Consider the following 24,640-nt stretch of genomic DNA (forward strand, 5'->3'; position numbering starts at 1 on the left):
GTGACTGCATTTGTTGGACAGGGAAACGGTGGAAGTAACTTTACAGTTGTTGCATCATTTTGAGGTTTGAATGCTCTCTACAAATATTTTTGTTCAGTCATTTTCAGTCATGTCCAACTCTTCATGAACCCATTTATTAGGGTTTTCTTGGCGGAGATATTGGAGTTATTCACTGTTTCCTCTCCAGCTTATTTTTCAGATGAAGAGACTGAGGCAAACAGGGTGAAGTGGTTACACATCTAAGAAATGTTTGAGGCAGTTTTGAACTCAGGAAGAAGAGTTCTACTTAAATCCTAGCTACCGACATCTCTCTTGATAATGGATTGTAAACTCCTTGAGGGCAGGGGCTGCTTTTGCTTTTGTTTTGCCTCCTAACTCTATTAAGTCCTTACAATTAAGGACACACTAAGATCAGATCAGCTGCTCACATTTCACTTTCAAAGTACATAGACTTCAGAATATCCCAGTAAAGTTGACCTCCTACCCTTCTGAGGAAGGTGAGCTCCCGCTGTAAAGAGGAGTGGTTAGAAGATTAGTTCTGTCCGGAGGCTCCCAATCGCTGACTGATCTTGGCCAGGTCCCTTCCCTTCTCAGAATTTCATTTTCCTTCTCTGTAAAACGAGGGGACTGAACTAGTAAGCCCTGCGAGATGGGCTTAGAATGCCAATTCCGTCACCGATTCATTGTGGTTTGGCGAGGACGCTTATTAGGATTAATATTCCTAAACGCATAAAGGGATTTTGTCCATCCCCTTTCTGGGTGTCAGCTTTTTATTTCGGGGAAGGGTGTGTGGCGGGCGTGGGGGCTTGGATTAAAGAGGCACTGTCATTGAAATCAGAGGATCTGGGTTTGCATCTCTGCTCTGTCTCGTTATTGGTACATAAACTGATCTCGGATAGGGCCTCAGTCTCCCAGTCTGTAAGACGAGGAGGCTGGATAAAATGATCTCGGCCCTCACAAGCTAAGATTAGCCCAGCCCTCAGGCCTGGAGATCTGTGATTTGGTGGGTGCCAGCGTGCCCTGCCGGTTCCCCACCAGCATTTCATAAGGGAATGCCAGCTCCTCCTGCCACACAAATCCAGGGCTGATTCTGCCTGGAGAGCACGGCACCGGGCAGAAGCAGAGGAAGAGTGCCAGGCCAAAGAGCCAATCCTGAACCCTAGCCCAGTCCGGCCTCCAATCCCCAGGCAGGGCAAGAGGAGAGGGGGAGGGCCCAGGTCTACGAGCTGGGGAGGCGGGACCAGGTACTTCAGGCATTTCGGAAAATATAATGCAAACAAACGCGTTGACAGCTGCGCCTGCTCCCCGGGCCTCGCTGGAGCCTGCTCAGGCCCTGGCATCGGCGCTGCCAAGCCCATCAGGCCGGGGCATGGTGCCAGGCTGCCCTCTGCAGAGCCAGCGCCTCCCGGACTGCTGAGGTCACTCGCCTCGCCGGTGTCCGCTGATAGGAAGGCAGCAGCCTTCACCCTCGCCTAACCCGCTGTCCCCCCGCTGCCCCTTGCCCTAAGGAGCCTCCAGCGGCAGCCAAGACTCCTCTGCACCTGGCAGCTAGGGCGGCCGGGCGGGCAGGTGGGCAGGCAGACGGTCGGGGAAGGACGGGCGGGGGCTCTCACATCCCCCCATCTCTTGGACCAGTCCCGGGGCTCTGCTGACCAAGCCAACAGCTGGAAACCGGCAAGAGAGTGACTTAAAGGAAACGGAGTAAGTGCTGATCCCATCATTTTTATTCAAGCCCTTAAAACGGGAGAGGAGGTTGGGTGGGCAGGGGGCGGGAACACAGAGAATAGCAGAGAGTCTGGGAGTGTAAGGGGCGGACCCAAGGGAAGGGGACAAGCTGGGAGGTTGGCAGGGCTGTGGGTGGCACAGGAGGGGTGACAAGAAGAGAGGGTGGCAGGGCTGGTGATGGGTTCGGGGAGGAGGCTGGGAGGAAAAGGGACTAGCCCAGGGGAGGAAGAGTGGAAAACTAGAAGGATAGGGAGAGGCTTGAAAAAGGTCTGGGATGGAATGGGTTGGATACTGGGGAGGAGAGCACAATGATATTTTATCACATATCGACATATATTATCTTAAATTGGCACAGGGATGCATATAACTTACAGAGTGCTTTCACATGCATTGTGGCAACTTGGATCTTCACAAGGCAAGGCAGATAATGTCACCCCCATTTTATGGATAAAATAGGCAGATGACTTGATTTGTCCCTGGTCCCATTGAGTTTATGGCCAACTCACCTGGTCTTAGTTTTTTTTTTTTTTTTTTTAATAAGTTACTTGAAATGGATAATTTGTTTTCTCTAAATTATGTATTTCCCCTTCATCTAATGCAGTGCTCTTTAAATCTTAGGCACTAAACATTTGTTATAATGGATTGCACAGAATCATCAGATTTTAGAATTAGGAGGGACCTTTGAGATTGCCTATCTAGGCCCACCCATTAACTTTGGAAGCCTCAGCACAGAGGGGTACGGTAGTAACAGCAATACCGATGTCATCATAATAACCCTTGAGAGGCAGGTAATGCACATACACCTAATCATGTTTTACAGACGAGGGAAATGACTCCCAGAGAAGTAAAGCAATTTGCCTAAGTTTGCACAGCAGGCAAGAACCCAGACCTCCTGACTCCCTAATCCCAGAACATTTCTATTTTATTGTGAATATTAGAATGGAGTGAGTTTGGAGAAGGGATTGAGGGATAGTTAGAAGAATAGGAAGGAGAGGAAATCAGACAACATGGGGGATAGAATGGCAGGAACCAGTTTGGAAATAGAGTGGAGAGGTGGGACCAGAGAAGGAAGGAAAAGAATGGGATAGGAGAGAAGAAATAACGTTGTGTAATCAACAAGAATTGGATTAGGAATCGGAAATCTTGGGTTCATATCCCATCACTGCCACTTAGCTTGAGTAGTTACTGGGATTCATCTTAATGAATGATCCAAAATCCTCCGATCCCTTGTCATAGTGAGTGTACCTATCAAAGCAGGTGTTCCCTAGCATCCCCACTTTCCCCTCACAACTTCCCCACTGGTCCCTGAGCTACAGTGGTTGGGGATGGGGCAGCTAGGTGGCACAATGAGGTACAGGGCCAGGAGGTGGGAAGATGCATCTTCCAGAGTTAAAATCTGGCCAAGGTATTTACCAGCTGTGTTATTCTGGGCAAATTTATATCCTGGACAAATCACTTCACTGTTTGCCTCAGTTTCCTCATATGGAAAATGAGCTGAAGAAGGAAATGGTAAACCACTCCGATATCTTTGCCAAGAAAACTCCAAATGGAGTCATGAAGAGTCAGATATAAGTGAGTGGCAGAAAGGGTATAGAAGGAAGCGATTTAAGCAAGCTGGCTCTGAAGAGTTGGCCTTGACCCAAGGTTGATCCAGTTTTCTGCCTAAAGGCAGGGCAAATAAAAAGTGGAGGAAGAGGTACAGAAAGGCTGGGAAGGGAATCCTACTGGGTTAGTTTGGGGAGGGGAAGCAGTGAGGCTAGCTTATGTGATTGATGCGGGAGGGGGGAAAAACGCTTTCACAAATTCATAGAATATCAGGCTTGAAAGGGGCTTCCTTGGAAGGAGAACATTTAGTTGGCCTTCTTGTTGGGCAGTTTGTCTTTGACAAGTGGTCATTCAGCCTCAGTTTGAAGACTTCCAGTGATCTGAATTTCCTGGGGCAACCTACTCATCCAACTTTTGGACAACTCTATTTGAGAAGATATTTTAGTTTCCATAGAACTGAAATCAGCTAGTGTGCAACAAGATCCTGTAGTCTCTAGTCCTGCCCTTTCAGAGCCAAGAAGGGCCAGGAACGCAGTGGGGAGAGAATAGCCCCCTAGTCTGAAATCTCAACCCATCATTAGTGAATTGGCTTGGCCACGGGCTCCCTTGGGGTCCCTGATTTAGGGGTAGTCATGAGGTGAAGGAATCAGCAACTTCTGAAAATATCTTCATCCATGCTAGGACTGAGGACCACGGATAAACTAGGCATGACAGATGGCAGGTCAGAACCATGCTGCAGGAAGGGCTGTAAGGAACATTTTGTTCCAAGTGACCAAAAACCATGTTTGTAGAATCTCTCTCTCTCACACATACACTCACTCCCTCATTCACTCACTCACCTTTAAATTGTTATTTATTACACTCTTACACTATGAAAATTCATTCACTGAATGGGTATATTTACACACAGCTTATATAATTGCACCCATGAACAGGAGTAATAAACTCTCATAAATCTATGAGCCCATAGATACTCAAAGAATATGCATTTAGAATCAGAGGAGTTGGCTTCAAATCCTATCTGTGTGATTTACTATATTCTCATTTCCCTTCTAGAGTTTGTTTTTCCATCTATAAAATAGAGATAAAGCTAGCACCTAAGAAGAGGCTGTATGACATACAGAGTACTTTCACACTGGGATCTCCCCAAGGCAAGGTGGATGTTGTTATGCCCAATTAACAGATAACTGGGGGCAGCTAGGTGGTGCAGTGGATAGAACACCAACCCTGAAGTCAGAAGAACCTGAGTACAAATCCTGTCTCAGATACTTAACATGTTCTACCTATGTGACTCTCTCTGGGCAAGTCACTTAACCCCAATCGCCTCAGCAAAACAAACAAACAAAAGAGATAAAAGACATTGAAAATTAGTCAGGTGAGATCTGTGAGTGCCCGGTGCCTTTTCATATACATCACTCTCACAGACATACTCCATAACTTGTCATTCTCACTCAAACTTTCACAAATACACACCATTTTACTTTTCAGTCCAAAACCCAAACTAAATAAAAAGCCCAAACCAAACCAAACAACTGACCAACCAAACAACAACAGCAGCAGCAGCAGCAGCAACAACAACAACAACAACAACAACAACAAAAGCAGGAAAAAAAAGAACATTTACTAAGTACCTATTAGCCATCAGTCATTACGCTATGTGTTAGAGATACAAAAACCAAAAACAGCCTGTCCTTTAGATTATATTCTACCAGGAATGCAACTTTTCCCCAGGTAAATAAATACAAAGCAATTTGACAAGAAAGATAGCATTAAAACTAAGCGGGGAGGCAAAGGGGGGAAGATTCACCTAAGAAGTGATTGCTGAGTTTAGCCATGAAGGAAGCTCAATTTTGTAGGAGGCAGTGAATAAGAGGGACAGCATTCTAAAGTTGAGGAATAAATAGCCCATTGGGCTAATAGCCCTTTGAAGATGGAAAACGACATCCAGAAAATAGGTAGGAGAGATAGCTAGAACATAGGGGTGGGTAAAGAGGAGTAATAGATCCTAAGTCTAGAAAGATAGATTGGCTCCAGATTGTGGAGACTAACAAATCCTTCCCACTCTATATCTTCCCTGCCTCTGAGGCTCAGTTTCTTCACCTGTGAAGTGGATATAATCATACTTACGTTTTCCAGCCTCACAAAGCTGTTGTGAAGAAAGTGATATGTAAAATGTAAAGGACACAAGAACCAGGATTCCAGTCACTTGATACTAGAAAATAGAGCTACTAATACTATTATTATTCCTGTTTGGCCCAGACTGAATCTGTGTAGGTAGATCAGTGTGGGCTGTGTGGGTTCAAGGCAGAGTTTGCCTAGCCATCTTCACATGGTTGATACTTAAAGGATGGAACGAGGAGCTAAGGAAAATTGACAGGAAGGAGTCAGATCTCTGACCATTGGTCAAAAGGTTTGTCAGAGTCAGGAATTCCAGAAAGGCATCTCTAAATCATATTATCCCTGAGCTGGGAAGTGGTACCTCAGCAACTATCTAATCCCACCCATGCCCATCTCTTCTCCAACATACCTCTTAAGTTATCAGACAACCATCACTTGGAGACTCTAATGAAAGACAAGTCATCACCTCTGGAGGCCACCCAGCCTAAGGCTCTAAAATAAGGAAACACTTTCCTAATATAGAACCTAAACTTGGTCTGTGCCATTTCTACTCCTTGCTTCTAGTTTGGACTCTAAAGTCAAGGAGAGCAAACGTAATAGTCTTTAAATAGCTAGAGATAGAAATCAAGTCTTCTGTAATTCTACTCTTCTCCATATTTTGGGGTTGCTTTATTGACCCCGAATAATGAAGTTGATGGTTTTTCTCCCTTAATCATTTAGTTCCTTTTTTTTTTTTTTTTATTTCGCAGACCTTTTCTGACGTACTCATTTCATCCAGTCTCTTTTCTAACAAATCCTCTGAATCCAAGATCTTCCTTCTTTATGGAATATGTCAATATTTCCCAATCTTTTACAGTGTGATGACTTCATTTTTAGGATATCAAAAATAGAGACATATTATAAGAATTGTACTCAATGAAAGAAGCCTTTATTATATTCTTACTCTGTGCTAGGCAGTATATCAGATGCTAGGGATACCAAGACAAAAATGGAAGTAATCCCACTCTCAAGGGATCACTGAAACTAATAGTCCTTCCAGTCTCACTTCTCTCTAATCCATTTCCTTTCCTCTGTAGCCATTTTAGACAATCTATAAATGCTGCAAAGACAGCCTGATATAGGGGGAAAGTCACTACAGAGCAAGAGGAGATGGTTTTGGTAAGAGCCTGGGAGCCAGGAGACCTGGGTTTGATTGCACTGTTAACTCATTTCATAACCTTGGGCAGTGACTTCTCATCTTAATTACTTTTCTCTCTCTGGACTTTCATTTTTCTAAATATAAAGTGAGGCGGCTGGACTAGTTGAGTTCTCAGGCTCAAAGCAGCTGTGACTCTAATTCTGGTACTATGTGGCTAATCCTGGATGTATCTTGGGCCAGATTGTGAGGTATCTAGTATATCATTTCTCTGTGTGAAACAAAGAAATGAAGAAAGGAGATGGTTTTGTCCATAGACCTATATTGTACCCTAATGGGAGTGGGATGGTTAGCCTCCACTAAAAGCAGTGGATTGTCTATCTTCCCTCAATTCTTCCCATTAGTTTTCAACATGAAGAAATATATTTTAATAAGTGTTTTGGTTATCTTTTGTTTTTACATTGCCTAGATTTCCCCCATGCCCACCCTTTCCTTCTTCCTTGCAGAGATCTGTCCCTTATAACAAAAATTTAATGTAAATAATTTAAATTTTTAAATTATTTTAAATTTAATTTTTAAAGGAATGAAAAAAGAAAAATAAGTAATTATGATTATTGTATTAAAAAAACTGACATGATATGCAATGTTCCATATATGTGGACCCCCATCTCTGCAAAGGAAGGAGGAAGTCTTCTTGTATTTCTTCTTTGTAGCCAAGATTGTTTTTTTTAATTTCGCAATATTCAGTTTCAATTGTTTTGTGATTATTGAGTGAAGGCATTTAAAACTTCCTCTCATCTGCAGCTAGCTAGACAGCAAAATCCACAGAATTTTGTCTTTTGAGCTAGAGGCAGAAAATTGGGCAGCTGAATCTAGGCAAGCAGTTTTTTGCCTGATATTATTTTTGAAAACACATTTTATTATATTTTGATTATTCCCTTCAGTTTTGTCACCTTCATTTTTAAATAGCCTTTCCCCTTTCCTTATGCATTGAGTCATTCCTTGTAACAAAGCTAAAATAAAAAAAAAGAAGAAGAAAGAGGCCTTTGTTACAAGGAATGAATGGCTCTCTGCAGAAAGAGATATACTCAGAAATGAATATGATATAAAAACAAAAGACATCCATTAAAAAATAAAACCCACATACTTATTATTCTTCATTAAATCAATTTCTCTCAAGCAAAAAAAAAAAATGCAATTCAGCAGAGCTAATCAACATAGTCTTTATAACAGTCTTGAAGAAAAAACAGAAAAGTTAGGGAAACAGTTTCTCTCCAAATCCTTCTGTTGGCATTCAGTTGCTTTGTAATCCCATTTGGATTTTTTTTGGCAAAGATACTGGAGTGGTTTACTGCAAACAAGGTGAAGTGATTTGCCCAGAGTCACACAGCTCATAAGTGTCTGAGCCCAGATTTGAACTCAGGGAGATAAGCCTTCTAGGCACATTATCCAGGGTCACTTAGCTACCCCCAAATTCTTCAAAGTTCTAAAATTTCATTGCTATAGATAATTCCTTCCCTGATGCATACTTTAAGAGATAATTTTCATGAGTTGCCTTTGGTCAAAAAACTTCCTCATTTGGTAGCCAGCCTTCTGGAGACAGCTTCGTCCCTATTTAGGTAAGTTGGTCCTAAGAAAAAATCGAGCAATCTTTTTTGAGCTTAATTTCAACTACTTCAAATCAATAAACATTGATTAAGTCCCAATTATATGTAAAGGGCCTGTGCTGGGCCCTGGGGAAACAAGATACAGCCCAGTCCTATTCTAAAAGAATTTGTATTTTAAAGTGAAGTGGAGGGGGAGAAAAGAAAACAAAAACTTATAATGGGGGGGGGAGGGGAGGAGGGAAGGGGAGGAGAATAAAGGTAAGAGATATGTCCCTATTAGAATATAAGCTGCTATGGAGAAAGGATTGTCTTGTTTTGCTATCTGAATCCCTGGGACTTAGATTAGTGTTTAGCACAATGTAAGAATTTTTTTTTTCATGTATTCCATTCGGTATGCTATGAGAAATTTGAGGAAGAAACGATTATTTTCATCTGGGAGAGTCTGAAGAAGGCTTCCTGAAGAAGGAGGCCCCCAAAACAGGAAGTCTAGTCCAAGAATAAGGCAATAGTTTGAGCAAAAAGAAAGCTTTGGGAGTGACTAGAATGAGAAGAGAGGGCAGAAAATAGTCCAGTTTAGCTACATTTTAGATTACATGAAGGGACACTGTATGCAAGAAAGCTGGAAAAATAGACCAGATACTTTTCAAAGGCTGGAAAGGTTATTTGGAGCAGGGGCTTGAATGCAAGAATCATTTGTACCTTGATTCAAATCACCATAGCTTGTGTTTCTCTGACATAACCTCTGAGAGATTTGCAAAGTCCCTGCCCTGCCCTGATGAAGATGACGGTTGTATAGGATTTTTCCTCATATTGAAAATAAAAACAAAAGACAAAATAGGCTTTTACATTCTCAGCCATACAAAATACGGTTCTTTTATTGCAAATTCAGTTCAATCTAGTTAATGTTATTAAATGAACAGAGTGATGATCTCAGATCCTGTAAAGAATGTTCTAAAAATAAGGATTTCATAGATTTTTTTCCCCTTGTCTTCAAATTTCAGCTTTCTTCCATCCCCACCCCCACCCCTATTTGTTTTTTTCCACCACTTTAGCGTTTCTGGACATTTGGTACCTCTGGATCCAGAAGCCAAGGCTCCTTCTTCAGTGGGATACATAGTAGCAGCCCATGCATATGATGCTAGAGGCAGACCCTCCCAGGGAAGCCCTGGGGAAACCCCAATCTGCTTAAAACCTTTAGAAGATTGTCCTGTTTGGGACAGTTGTTGGAGGACCCAGACTCTTGGGATGACTTACAGCCCAGTTTCCCCTCGGGACTTGTACCGAAGCAGCCCCTCTACCCCAGAGCCTGACCTGGGGACCACCACAGATGGGGCTGCTTCAGAGAGCGCTACCCTCAGTCCTGAAACTACCAGTTTTAACAGCACCAAGATTCCAGATGTGGCCAGCAGCGGGACCAACATGGGGACAATGTTACTATCCTTTGGAATCATCACTGTGATTGGCTTGGCCATGGCAATGGTAAGAGATCAAGGGATGATAAAGAAGGATAACATGGGCTTTCCTCATTATAAAGAAACCCACAAATGGAGGCAAGGGAGGGAACTGACAAATGTGTTTTAGTATCTGTCCTGGAAGAGCCAGGATTTGAACCCAGATTTTTAAACTCCAAAGAGGCACTTTTGCCAGAAGCGAGTCATGACAGACAGCAGGTAGGACCTTCTCATCTCCCAAGTCACTGAATCGAAGACCTTAGCAATCAAATTGTAGGATCATAGGATATTAAAGCTGGAAGGGTCCTTTGTGATTACTAGTCTAAATTCTCTCATTTTACAGGAGAGGGAATTGAGGTCCGGAGAGGGAAGGGACTGGCTCAGGGTCACCCATTCATTAGTGTCAGAGCTAGGGCTCCTTCCTTACTTAAAATTACATTTGGTAGACTAATTTTTTTACCTTGGGTAACACTTAATGGGCTTAAAACATTGAGATTGGGTTGGACCCATGTCTTTTCTATGACCCTGAGGCAAGCAGGGAGATGCCCTGATTATACTCATCATTTATTTTTACAGCTCAGTTGGCACTTAAGATAATTCCTTTAGGACCTTGTTGGCCCATGATTCAATACTGGGGCAGAATGACAAGTATCTGTTTAGCTTTTTGAACTGATGCCAAAAAATACACCTAGTTTCTTGGAGGCAGCATAGAAACTCCAAGCTAGGAATCCTATGTTCTGATCTCTCTACCTTGCTGATTGATTTTGGGCAAATCATTTTATCTCTTCTGAGCCACAGTTTTCTTACCTGTAAAATGGGTAGTTAGGACCAGAATCGAGGTTTCTTTCCAGCTTTGATTATTTTTTAATATTCCCTGTGCTACTGAGACTCTCGGATCTATAGAGGGAGAGTAACCAGATTAATATCTCAGAGGCCTGGGGTCTCACCTTCTTTCCGGGAAGATTTAGCTCTTCCAAGTTCTCTTAGCCCTAACCCATAGGATTGAATTCAAGTACTTTGTCCAGACTGGGGTCAAGACCAAGCTTGAGAAAGAAAAAGATAGGGGTATAAACTCAACTGGAATCATTATAGCCAGCAGAGAAAGGTTGTTGCCTTTTCCAAATCAGAAGGAAGCAGAAACTGGTGGGATTAAGTGCTGGTGATAGATGAGGGATCCTACGAACAGGTTTCTAAATTTTTCTCAATTAAAGGGCCTGTAAAAGGAGGGAGGAGGGTCTCACTTCATTTATACTGCGTATGAGCTTTCTTTTCTCTGGACTTTATTTCCCTTCCAAAATCGGGGATGAATTAGTTAGTCTTGATTTCTAGGATCTCCCTAGCCCTAAAAGTCTTGCCCCTGCTCTGTCCCCATTCATAGCCTAATCTATAGGTTTTCTAAATACACGCAAAGATAGTTTTCAGTGTTTATCTTTGTAAAACCCTTTGTAAAATCCAAATTTTGTCTCTCTCTCACTCCTTTCTGCCCTTCTCCCCAAGACAGCAAACAATCATAGAATTGTTAAACATGGCCTATAGATTTTCAGTGCAATTTCAGACATTTTCAAGTGTGCAAAACCTTATGTTAAACACTAGAGAGGTAATAAATGTTCTACAAGGAAAGGTTCCTGCCCTCCTACAGCTTCCAGTCTTGTAGAGAGATACTACACAAATGCATAAAATTAATTAATATTACATGAAAAAAATGCATGAAATGCCCTGAGTTGAAAAGCTTATTGCCAGGAAAGTGAGTCAAGTATCTGCTTATTTCTGCAGGCAGCTAGGTAACTCATCAGATAGACTGAAGAGCCTGGAGCCGGTAAGACATGAATTCAAATTTGACATCGGATACCTACTAGCCTACAGCTGAATGGCCCTGATTTGTCTGCCTCAATTTCTTTATCTGTAAATAGGGATAATGATAGCATCTAATTCTCGGATTGCTGTGAGGATCAAATGAGATAATATTTGTAAAGAGCTTACCAAGGTGCTTAATAAATGCTTGTGCCCTTATTTTCAGGGAAAGGGCCCTCAGGATCCCCCATCCCCACACATGGCTCCTGCCTTCACGAGACTGGGAGATTCTCTTGCTTCATGGTGCTCTCCCCCTGGCTCTAGCTCCTCCCCACTCACCTTGGGGGCCATCTTTTCCATGCAAACTTTTTGGGTCTCCCACCCAGTGAAAGGGGTCTTCTCTTTCTAGTAAGTCTGCTGGAGGCTTTGCCTGATCCTCTCCAGGCATTCTTCTCACTTTCCTTTGCATCTGTTTCTGTGATTCTCCCTTAGGTCACAATTTCTTAGAAATTACCACCAGGGCCAACTCTGAAAGCCAGATCTCTCACCTGGAACATTTCTTTTTGAATTGAATGAAAGAGATTTCAGTTGCCTTGGGTTATTTGTGTCTTAAGGGGGAGATGCCTAGACAATCTATTTGTCAGTTTCATTTGTACCTACAAACCTACAAGTTTTCTCCTATCTTCTGCCTCCCCCAAAGCAAAAAGGGTCAATGTTTATAGAACCCAATTTTTAAAAATAGCCTTTATTTCCAAAATATATATAAAGATAGTTTTCAACATTTACCCTTGCAAAACTTGGTATTTCAAATTTTTCTTCTTCCCTTTTCACTCCTTCCTCTAGACAGCAAGTAATCCAACATATGTCAAACATGTACAATTCTTCTATATATATATTTCTACCTTTATCATGCTGTATCAGAAAAGTCAAATCAAAAAAAGGAAAAAGATGAGAAAGAAAAAAAAACAAGCAAACAACAACAAAAAGGTGAAATATTATGTTATGATCCACATTCAGTTCCCACAGTTCTTTCTCTGGATGCAGATGGCTCTGTCTATCACAAGTCTATTGGAACTGGCCTGAATCACCTCATTGTTGAAAAGAGCTATATCCATCAGAGTTGATCATTACATAATCTTGTTGTTGCTTATATAATATTCTCTTAGTAGAACCCAAATTTTGACCCAGAGAAATCCCATTTTTCTCTTTTATTCTCATGATAGTGAGGGCTTGCTTGACCACTATAAAAGAAGACAGGAAGTAAGTAAGTCCCTACTCTAAGTTGGCCCACTGGACTAAGGGAATCCTCTAGTCTTGACGAGTCACTCAGTCCCTACCTTCTGGAAGCTCTTGATCCAAGGTGGCTATGCTGCCCCTATCCTCAGGGATAGGAGTCTGAGTATGACATCCAGCCTTCATCCTCAAAGTGCCCCTGATCTAAAGAGGTCTCTCAATCCCTAATCTCAGGAAACCCTGGATATGAAATAGGAAGAGAGCCTTTGTTTTCATGAAATAAGGGAGGGATCAGGTCTCAGCCCTCAGGGAGTCCCTAGTCTGAAAAGGACATAGAACCCACACCCTGAGGGAGCCCTTTGATGGTCATGCCCTGATGGTCTGATGGGAATACAACCTTTGCCTTCAGAGACCCGCTCCTCCTCCCAGTCTTGAGGAAGGGGCAGAGTAGAATATAAAAGTCTCACTAGAAGAATGGGATCTTGGCCAAGTTGCCCCCTTGTTGAGGGGAACCTTTACAAATTTTAGGGCGTGTATATTCTACACTTCTCTGAATCTGTCCACAACTTCTAGTCTCTCTACCCCATCCCAAGATAATGTTTGGGGCAGGTATCAGATAGACAAAAGCAGGGAAGTGGAATTTTGTGTGCTGTAGTGGGCAAAGCTGGTGCCCCCTCCTCAGCTTTTCTAAGGACCCTGAGAAGGCTTAGCCCCTGAAAGGATCTACTAAGTGAAGTGGGGATAGGAGCTGGTCTTGTCAGGAATGGGAATCCTATTAATTTAATTTCATCAACATTTATGAAGGTCTCCCATAAAAAGGTGAGGGGGAAAAAAGTTCCTACCCTCAGGGAGCTTACAATCTTTTATTTAGTCAAGTTTGAGTCTTCATGACCCCATCTAGGTTTTTCTTGGTAAAGATATTGGAGGGGTTTGGTACTTCCTTCTCCAACTCATTATACAGATAAGAAAACGGAGGTAAAAAGGCTTAAGTGGCTTGCCTAGAACCATACAGCTAAGTATCTGAGGGCACATTTGAACTCAGGAAGATGAATCTTCCTAACTCCAGGCCTGGTGGTCTATCCACTGTGCCATCTAGCTGTCCCCATAAAATCTACAAGGGATAATGATAACTTACATTGCCATCCCACTTTCATACTTGCAAAGAATGTTTTTCCTATAACTTTGTGAGATCAGTAATGAGAATATTATTATTCTCTTTTTACTGAAGTGAAAATTGAAGCTCAAATTTATTTATAGATGATCCACAGTAGTAAAATCTTATTCAGGTTTTCTGATACTATACATTGCTTTTTCTTTCCTGTCAAATAATGTCACCTGCCCTCCCCTAGACACCTAGATCACCAAATGCTTGACGCGTAGCCCATCTCTCTTTCTCACCTCTTGCTTAGGAAGGGTTTGCCCACCTTGCAATAATAACTCTGTCTCTCCTTCTCCCCTAGGTTTTGTACATCAGGAAAAGGAAGAGGTAATGCCCTCATCTCCCCCTTCCCCGCCCCAGGCTTTCTGTACCGGGAGCAGAGCAAAGAGGGGGAAACACAGAGAAACAACCAAGGGAAGAGAAGGAAGAAACAGAAATACACACATATACAAATATACATACACACAGATACACTTATACACACTCATACACACAGGTATGCACAATACACTCACATATACACATACACACACTTATAATCATATACATATATATATATATATAATATATATATATATATATATATATATATATATATATACATATATATATATATATATATATAAATCATACACACCCACATACTCAGACACACAAACAGGCATATCAGATCCCTGCTCCTAGCACAGGATTCCCATGGTTGTAGAACTGGGTGAGTGGGTGGAAAACACTTCTTTCTAGGTCCCCAGTGTGAATCCTCTGGAGGACAATATTCACCCTCATTTCTCTGTCCTCCCTCTGCCATTTTTTTTTTTTGGCCAAAACTGTGACTTCATTCTATCCATGAAGGCTGGTAGCTTCTTGGCAATTTATATTTATATATTTATAACCTTAGAGAACTGTCTGGGGTACAGAGAAGTTGGGTAACTTGCTCAGAATCACATAACTGCTGTGTTATCAGTAGGACTTGAACTCAAGCCTTCCTGATATAAAGTTGTTCCTCTATCTATTTGGCCACGTTGCCTCTCTTAGCCCTTTAAATTTTAAAAAATACTTTCCTCACAGGTACAATTATTATTGCACTCATTTCACAGATAGGAAACTGAGACAAAAGGGATTAAGTGATCTGCCCATTGTCCAACTTCTAGTTGGGGAATCAAGGCAAGAAAAAAAAAAGACAGAAATGGATATATTCCCTGTCTTCAGGGAGTCTGCTAGGGGTAATGTGTAAGAATCAGAAATTGAACTCAGATCTTTTGACTGGAAGAATGATACTCATTCCACTCACTTTAACAAATCTCAGCTGTTTTTAAAACCATAGAGTTAGAACATGCCCAATGGTAGTGAAAGACACTAAAATTCAAATAGTGGATTTCACTTTGACATCTGTGATCAAAGTAAATGACATCTGGGTGGCTCAGTGGAGAGAGTGCTAGGAGTCAGGAAGACTTGACTTCAAATCCAGCCTTGGACTGACCATGTAAGTTTGAGCAAATCACCTAACCTGTCTCAGTTTCTACATCTGTAAAATAGAGATAATGATAGCATACCATCACCACCCCTGGGTTGTTGTGAGTCTCAAGATAATATTTGTAATGTGCTTTTCAAACCTTAAAGAGCTATGTAAATGCTAGCTAGGATTGTCCTTCCCTTTGTGCTTATGGAAAGCAGGTGAGCTTGGAGGCTTCTACCCTAAGCTCCTCCTCCCCTCCCTCTATATCCACAGGATGGCCTAACTTTATGCCATCCTTTTCCAGGCCCCCAATCCCATTGCCACCCTGTCCTGGGTCTCTTGGCTTCAACTCAGGAAGGCTCTGCCTTGGAAATCAATAAATCCACTTTTGCTGCCTCACGATCTCAACTAAGTTATCCTCTGAAAATAAGTTTTTGTAAAATCAGTTGTTTTTCCCCCCCATGCACATTAATGGAAGTCAAGCACCAAGGAGAGGTAGATAAATCTTGCTGCTTACTGCTGGAGGAAAAACAAACATGAAAACTCATAATTGCTCAAGTGACCTTGACTTTAACACAGCTAGTTAGTGGCTGTGGAGAATTAAGACTAGAATTCCAGACATTCAAATTCTAATTTGACATTGTCACCAACTTTTTGTGTGACGTTGAATTCCCTTCTTATTGGACCTCAATTTCCCTATTTGGAAAGAAAAAGAGGGATGATATGTAAGATCCCTTCCTGCAGAGAAATTTATGCCAATATAGCCTCAGAATGGGAATCAGGAGACACAGCTGTCGAAATACCATCTATACCAAAGCTCCTTAAATTATGGGTCTTGACCTCACATGTGGTAATTGAATATGGTGGTTGTAAAATTATATTATCCATAAATGTTTGATTTGTAAAGCTATTTTAGATGCCTGTATACCTGAGGTTGTATAAAAATTACTCAGGAAAAAAGAGTTTTCAAATGAAAAAAATTTAAGAAGCCCTGGTCTATCCCATCTCTGACATTCTCTGTTCTATGTTCTAACATCTTGTTCTGTTATTAAGATTCTATATTCTAAGGTCCCCCCTGGCACTGACATTATTCGTTCTAAGATCTCTTCCTGGTGCTGACATTCTGACGATGAGACTAACTATATTCATATTCATATTCTATGAATTCCAAAGCAAGCGTACACATTGGGATTGATAGCCGTTCCTTCGGTTCATATGCACTCCTTTCCCCCACATGTAAGGCAGAGTGGACAGTCTGTAAGATGCCTTCATGTTTTGTAGCCAATCAGTACGGAGTCGCCATAGGTTGCGGGGCCTGATTCTGAGCCCCCATGGGGAGGCCTTAAGGGTGGGAGCATGTCATGGCAGGTCCTGCCCTCACGAGTCCCCGCCAACCCCTGTGAAAAACTTGCCAAAAATGGGTAAGATGAAGGTATCGGTTTGTGGCTACAGAGGTCACAGGTCCCAGAACTGGAAGGTACTTTAGAGGCCCAGAAAGCTGAAGTGATTTGCCCAAAGTCCTGAGCTCCTTAACAAGTGATTCTGAGCTAGAGTCTTTCACTCTAAATCCAGGACCCAACAAGGGGGCGGGGGTGGGGCAGGACTGAAAAAGGAAGGCCTGCACTTGTCTCTCCCTATCAGCAGCCACTGCCTCCCCCATCATACCCAGGGCTATGTCTTAGGCATCCAGCCCCCTCTGTGTGCAGGAAGGCCTTCACTGGCACCAGGTGGGGAGAGGGAAGAGGGGACCTCACAGCCCACCCTCCCTCTGCTTCCAGGCTGGAGAAGCTGCGGCACCAGCTTATGCCCATGTACAATTTCGACCCCACGGAGGAACAAGACGAGCTAGAGCAGGAGCTGCTGGAGCATGGGAGAGATGCGGCCTCCGCACAGGCCTCTCAGAACAAGGTGCCGGATTCTCTTCTCTGTCTGTCTGTCTCTCCTCTCTCACATTCTCTCTCTCTGTCTCTCCTCTCTCACATTCTCTGTCTCTCTTCTCTCACCTTCTCTTTCACTTTCTTTCTCTCTCTCTGTCTCTGTCTGTCCCTCTCTGTCTCTGTCTGTCTGTCTCTCTGTCTCTGTCTTTCTGTCTTTCTCTCTCTCTGTGTGTCTCTCTCTCTGTTTCTCTTTCTCTCTGTCGCTCTCTCTGTCTCTGTCTCTGTCTCTCTCTGTCTCTGTCTCTCTCTGTCTCTCTCTCTTTCTCTCTCATCTCACTCTCATCCTCTCTTTCCCTCCCACTCCCTCTGAAGTCTAGTTAAGCCTCAGGCTCTGCTTGAGTGAAGCTCACTGTCTAGTAGTCAGAGGATAAAATAGAACATTGACAACCATAATATACATAAGTCATCAGAAAGCTTCCAGGTGCTGAAAGGGCTGAAAGGAAAGCAAGCCATTGTTGAAGGGAGACTGAAAAGAGCTTCCTGAAAGAAGCTGCATTAAATTTGGGCATTAAAGAGAATAGGCTTGGCAGAAGGGATAGAATGAACAGGAAGGGCTGGGATTAAATTCTACCTCAGCTATTTACTAGCCCTATGACTCTGAGCTTGTCATTTAATCTCTCTTAACCCTCAGTTTGCTAATCTATAAAATGGGGAGAATAATGACTTGTAGTTTAAAAGATTATTGTATCGATGAGATCCAGTGACATCCCGATTTACTAAGTGTTCTCTAAGACTTAAAGCACTATATAAATGTTATCTACCATTATCATTATTGTCATTATTTTTAAAGGGTGGGTAGAAACAAAAAAGATAATGTTACAGACATATAGGGAACAAGCAGAGTCCAAAGTACAGAGTATGGAAAGCACAGGCCATGTGACAGGGCAATGAATAATCCAATTTGTCTAGAGTGGAGGTCATGCATGAGTCTAGTAGGAGATAGGCTAGAAAAGATAATGGGGCAGCTAGATGACAAAATGGATAGAAAGCTGGCCCTGAAGTCAGGAGGACCTGGAGTCACTCAATACTTCCTAGCTGTATGACCCTGGGCAAGTCACTTAACCCCAATTACCTCAGGGGGAAAAAGATAATGTGGTATTCATTTATTATGTAGTTAGGTACACCTTGTGTGCCCATCTCTGGACCAGAGGTTTGTAAGATGATGGGAGAGAAACTCAGTCTGGGGAAAAAGAGTAAAAAACATGGATAACCAGGAGTCAAGAGACCTGGATTTCAGTCTTGGTTTTAAAAAGCAAAAGCAACCATTTGCATTTATATACACATATAGACACTCACTCACACACACAGACATGTACATACATATACAAATATTTGTATATATATGATTATGGATATAAAAGATTATATAGATATGTTTATAAGTTATACAGATTACATATAATAAATTGTATGTAAGTAGAAAAGATTTTATGTGTGTATGTATGCACATATATATGTCTATATACACACGTATATAATATATGTATACGTGTATAGAAGTATTGTGTGTGTGTGTATGTGTATGTATATATATATATATATTTACTTTTCTTCATCTCCTAGGGAACTAGCCTTCACAAAGAATAATAAAAGGTGGGGAACAGTCAATAAAACTAGGCAAAATCCCTTACTTCTATCAGAAAAAGGAAAGGGATTACTTCTTCTTTGCAAGGGCTAAGCTTGGTCATTAGAATTTCACAACATTGAATCCCATTTGTTATTGTTGTTCTTTTCCTTCACTTTGTTATCTTCATGTCTATTGCCTACATCTATTTCCTTTACTTTGTATCAGTGTGTTGAAACTTCCATCATATCTGTTATCTCTTAGCTACAGTAACATTCTCCTACATCCAAGGGCCACTTTTCCGCCAACTTTGCAGGCTGTATCTCTGTGTAGCCTTGGGAGTCTTTCCTTCCCTGGTACTCAGGTTCCCCCTTCTGCGCCGTGTTGGGTTTTGCCCGAGTGGTCTCCAAGGCTTTCCCCTTTGTTCTCTGACGTTCTTCAATCTGCTGCTTCCTCGCAGATCTTGCTGACGAACCAGGGCCCGATGCAGAGACCCAGCCGGCTGGTTTTCACTGACGTGGCCAACGCCATTAACGCTTGACTGGCGTCGGTCCTAGTCGTGGGATGCAGCTGGGGCAAGGAGGACAACGCCCTTCACTGGCCAGCACTAACTCTACTGATGGGAGCCCAGAGCTGGCTCTGTGGGGAAGGTCTCCCGGACATTTCTATTTCTAGCCCACACAGTGCTGCCTGACCTGCAATTTATAAAGCTCCAGTTGGACATAAAATTGACATCACAGCCCAGCATGTGGAGAGATAGTGTGCCCATGACATAGGACAAAAATGGGACCTGAGGGGCCTGGGTCCTCTCTTCAGGAGGCATGAACCCACTCCACAATTTATGGGTTTTCTGTATCTCACCCTTCCTCTCTCTTTCCCCTCCTCCCACCCTTCCTCCCTATGCTTCAGGCAAATCACACCGGGGTAATACCTGGCTTAAACTGATGGACAAAGAAGTTGGAATTTATGAGTACAACAGGCTAAAATTTGGGTCAAGTTCAGTGGTCAGCTTTTGTGTGTGCACGTGTGAAGCTGAAGCCATCATACCCACAAAGCCTTTCCATCCTTTCCTCCTACCTTGTCCCCAAATGGTATATTACTATTCAATAAAAAATAGAGGAAAAGGGGTGAAGGGGGAAAGGGAGGGATAAAAATAGAAAAGAAAAAGGTCAACAAAAGATAAAGGAGAAGGGGTGAACGGGAGAGGGAAGGATAAAAACAGGAAAGAGAAAGAAAGGGATAGAGAAGGAGAGATGGAGTGAGGGATAGTTAGAAGAAAAGAAAGAAAGGGAAGAAAGAGAAGGAGAGAGAGAATAGAGATAGAAAAAAGACAGAAATGGGAGAGAAAGATGTAAGGAAAGCAAGGAAGGAGAGTCTGGGCAGGCTCTCATTAGAGCCCTGATCTATGTCTGGAATCTCTACATGCTTGGAACAAATACTTCCATTTTTTATGGAAAAAGTCTCTGTTGAGTTGAGTGGGTGGATCTGGAGTTAGAAAGGGAAACCAGTGACTCATGGAAAGGCTCCCCTCTGCACCGCCCCCCCCCCCGCCCCATCCCCTACTTAAGGCTCCTGAGATTGATTATGAGGCCAATATAGAGTTGTATTTTTAGAGGGTAAGACACTTGAGATCCTTATTTGTACCCCTGAAGAGTCAAAGAAGGGCTGAGAGACATGTGGAACAATCAAAGGCACTCAGAACCATCTACCTTTCAAACTCACCATTGAACAGATGGCATGTGAACACTTCTGGATTAGCATCTGGACTAGACTTGGCTTGGAGGAGAGATGATTTCTGTGAGAGTCTATGCTGACTATTCCAGATAATCTAGCTGCACCATTAATAAATGTCTGGAGTGTGTGTGTGTGTGTGTGTATGTATGTGTGTGTGTATGCGCATGCATGTTTCTATGTAGAAGCATATATGCCTCTGCTTTTGTATGTGATAAAACATACAAAACAACAACAGACATATTTGTTGAACATGTACGTATCTGTCTGTGTGCCTGTAAAGACCAGAAGATCAGTTTTTGTTGCTTTTTTAATTCCCAAAGTAGACACTTAATCCATCTAAAATAACTTCCTCTTATGATTCTGGTGGTGCTATCAGAATAAGACTGTTTCTTGACTCTAGGTTGGGTGGGAATGAGCAGGTAGTTGCTTCCTGTCATCTGAGAAGTCATGGGAACTGGGCTAGGAGACAACTGGAGGAGGTAGAGGGATGGGAAGCAGAAGCCAGCTCAGGTCTAATCTCCAAAGGACAATGTTAACATTTTGATGAACCTTTCCCCTTTCCTCCTTTATGGAGCAAGAACACTCTTCAAAAGGCAAACCATGTTCTCTAGTCACCTTTCAATAAATACTGCACTACCTATAGCTGCAGACCCTTAAAATTGGGGAGCCTTATACCCCACCAGGATTGGGGTGGGGTGTTGCTGACAGCTCAGAGGAAAGGGACAAAAGGAGGTCTTTGGAAAACACCCCGCAAAGCATCTTGTTTGTTTGTTGGGCTGACTACATTAGAGCCAGACCTTCCACTCAGGGAGTGGATACCCAATTGAATTCAACTAATGCAATTCAAAAAATATCCATTAAACATCTGCTGCCCTGTAAAGCTTTGCTAGGCCTTAGAAACCATATACAGTTTATCTAAGACAGGATCCTTGCCCTTCATGGTGCTCAGGATTTAGGATGAAAAAAAGACATAAACACGAATAATTATAATGAACAATATTTCCTTTTTAAATAGTATTTTATTTTTTCCCAAAAACAATTTTTAAAATTCATTAAAAATTTTTTTGAGTTCCAAATTTTCTCCCTCCCTCCCTTACTTCTCCCCTTCTTAAAATGATAAGCAATTCGATATAGATTATATATGTGCAGTCATGTAAAACATTTCCATTTTAGTCGTGTTGATGCACAATATTTCTTGACAGGTTCATTAGAGAGGTTCAAAGTCTTGTATGAGATCTCAGTTTATTCTTAAAGTTAAAAAAAAAATTTCCCCTGTTTCCCAGGTAGATTATAAGATCTTTGTGGACAGGTCTGTCTCACTTTTGTTTTTGTATCCTCAGCATCTAATATAGTGTCTGGCACATAATAGATGCATAATAAATGCTTGTTGGTTAATTTTGTATTTAAAATTCTACGTCCATCCAACCTCTGCCCTTTCCCCTACCTCCCATGATAACTGCACATTTATTCTAGCCAACAGGAGATATAGATTGTGTGTGTGTGTGTGTGTGTGTGTGTGTGTGTGTACATGCGCGCATGTTGAGGGAAGAGGGCATGAATTTTCAGCTTTTTCTGTAGCATAAATACTACCTGTCAGGGCTTGGGAAGGCTTTGTTAAGGGAACAGAATTTATAAATTCCTGCTTTAAGAAACTATAAATATATTGGCCCTTCAGTATGTTCCAAGGTCTTTGGATAATTTAGCATTCCCATTAAGGTATAATTTAATGCTGAGGGTTTCCACGTGAAGGCATTAAAGATGCAATTAAAATGTTTATATGAACTGAAGTGAGAACCTGTTAAACCCTGTGTATTTGCAGGGTGGAGCATCCATCCTGGCACCCAGTAGGGAAGATGCTGGGATTAGGAATCAGAGCATCCAAGACCAAATTTCCACTTTGCTACTTATGTGGCCTTCAGTAAATTACTTGCCTACTATGGGAGGACTCAGAGGATTATAGGTGGACCAACAACTGCAAGGGACTTTATTTTTCCTAGTGGTTTAAAGTTTAATATTATTGTACTATTAACATTTGGAACAGTTGTTTGAGATAATTTTTTAAAATAACTTTTTATTGACAGAACCCATGCCAGGGTAATTTTTAACAGCATTATCAATTGCAAGGGACTTTAAAGGCCATCAAATTCAAACACTATTTAAACAGAAAATTCCTTTCCAACCTCCCCCACAAATGGTCACCCAGTCTCTACTTGAAGACCTAGCAATGGAGAACTCACTATCTTGTATGGAAGTCCTTTTCATTTTAGGATAACTAATTGTTAGGAGGACCAGTTAGGTGACCTTGTGGATAGTCAGTTTCTTGCTTGCCTCAGTTTCCTCATCTCTAAAATGAACTAGAGAAAGAAATGGTAAACCACTCTAGAATCTTCAGCAAGTAAATCCCAAATGGGGTCATAAATAGTTGGATATGACTGAGACAACTCAACAATTGTTAGGAAGTTCTCCTACATGTTTTACTGAAGGCTGCTTCTCTATAGTTCATGAAATTCATTGTTCCTTTGACATTCATTTAAAAAAAAAAGCCTAATCCCTTATTCAGACTCCTGAGTCTTCCAAGGAACAGACTGGCAAATTGAGAAGCATTATGATAAGCTTCCTTATGCTCTCTTCCTCTTTTTCCACTACAACCACACCCAAGTCTTCTAGACTAAACATTTGCCAGTCCTTCAACATATATCCAGACCTCTCACCATATTATTCTTCTTCAGGATATGCTCCATTTTGACAATGTTATTCCTTTTTGACAATGTGCTTCCTAAAGTGCATCACTCACACTGGACTGAACTAGATTCTTGACTCTATTACTTCTTAGCTGTGCAAACTTTAGCAGTAATTGAACTTTTAGTCTTTAATCACCTTTTTGTAAATCTGTTGTTAGCTTCATACTTGGGAGCCAAGAGAGATAGAGAACATTTAGGTGCCATGTAGCTACCATTGAGCATTGGCTACTACCACTGGTGGTGCCCTAGTTGCTAGATACTATTTTATGACAATTACTGATGACTTGGGGAGCTCATTCCCAGAATTGTATTGGTATATTATGCATGCTCAGGTACATGAGTGGTACAGCAAGGACAGAGACAAAGAGGACCAGACTTGCAGCTGTTGTGAAACTTCAGCAATTGTATATATGAGATACTTGATTTCTTTAGAGTATATTCCTAGCAGTGATATTTTAGTCACTTTCTTGGCATCATTCCAAAACTTGATACAAATTGGTCTAATCATTCTGGAAAGCAATTAATCTTTAATATGCTACCAATAATATATTTTGGTGTTTTTTTTTAATATTGCTTTTATTTCTCAACCTATGCCTTTTCCCTTTTCTCACTCTGGGAGTCATCTCTTACAATAACAACAGAGGAGGAGAAGAGAAAGTATATCAGCAAAACTAACAAGACATAAATTTATTCCAACATAATACGCAGTGTTCTGTACATGAAGTTTTCCAAGTCAAAAGGAAAGAAAGAAATTATATATATTTTTTATCTTCTTATCAGGACCAAGCTTGGTCATTATATTTGGCAACCAGTCTCAATTGCTTTTGTTCCTTCCATTTCCATTTTTGTAATCTCTATAGTATTTTCCTGGTTCTGCTTTCTTCTCTTTGTATACATACGTACACACATACCTATCTTTTCCAGTGTTTTATTTTTTAAATTGAGGCAATTAGTAAAGCATGATGGATTGGATGCTGGATTGGAGTCAGTAAAACCCAAGCCTAAATCTTGTTTCAAACAATAATTGTGTGACCTTGAGCAGTCACAATATCTCTCTTATTTCAATTTTCTCATCTGTAAAACAAGGATAATATCCACTCATAGAGTTGTGAAAATCAAATAACACTTATAAAGTGCTTTGCAAATCTTAAAGTGCCATAATTCAAGTGATTATCACTCAATCTTATGTTTCATTATATATGAAATATTACTGATTTCATTTTATGTCAAATATTCCAGAAACACACTTAGTTTCATGCCATTCTTGCATTTACTTTGTTTCTAGTTCTTTGGAAATGTTATATTTTGGCAAACATGGGACCTTCCTATATTTGATTTTCTTGGAGTATATGTTTAGCAGTGGAGTTGAAAAATCAAATGGTATGGACATTTGTTATTTTCATGACATTATTCTAAATTGTTTTCCATAAAGGTTGAGTTAATTCAG

General features: G+C 41.4%; 1 protein-coding gene across 2 annotated transcripts; it reads left to right on the forward strand.

Annotated features, from left to right (window-relative positions):
* Positions 1 to 1,241: 1,241 nt before the first annotated feature.
* On the forward strand, positions 1,242 to 21,861 carry C1H3orf18 (chromosome 1 C3orf18 homolog). Of its 2 annotated transcripts, none has more exons than XM_051985828.1 (5): positions 1,242 to 1,701; positions 9,132 to 9,609; positions 14,066 to 14,091; positions 16,996 to 17,125; positions 19,179 to 21,861. In XM_051985828.1, the coding sequence occupies exons 2-5, from the start codon at positions 9,376 to 9,378 to the stop codon at positions 19,257 to 19,259; spliced, it is 471 nt and encodes a 156-aa protein (XP_051841788.1). In that variant the 5' UTR covers positions 1,242 to 1,701; positions 9,132 to 9,375; the 3' UTR covers positions 19,260 to 21,861. The 2 variants fall into 2 exon arrangements, with proteins under 2 accessions (XP_051841788.1, XP_051841781.1); XM_051985821.1 differs by having other exon boundaries at positions 9,183 to 9,609.
* Positions 21,862 to 24,640: the final 2,779 nt, after the last annotated feature.

This window comes from Antechinus flavipes, chromosome 1 (assembly GCF_016432865.1).
Source record: "Antechinus flavipes isolate AdamAnt ecotype Samford, QLD, Australia chromosome 1, AdamAnt_v2, whole genome shotgun sequence".
NCBI classification, from domain to species: domain Eukaryota; kingdom Metazoa; phylum Chordata; class Mammalia; order Dasyuromorphia; family Dasyuridae; genus Antechinus; species Antechinus flavipes.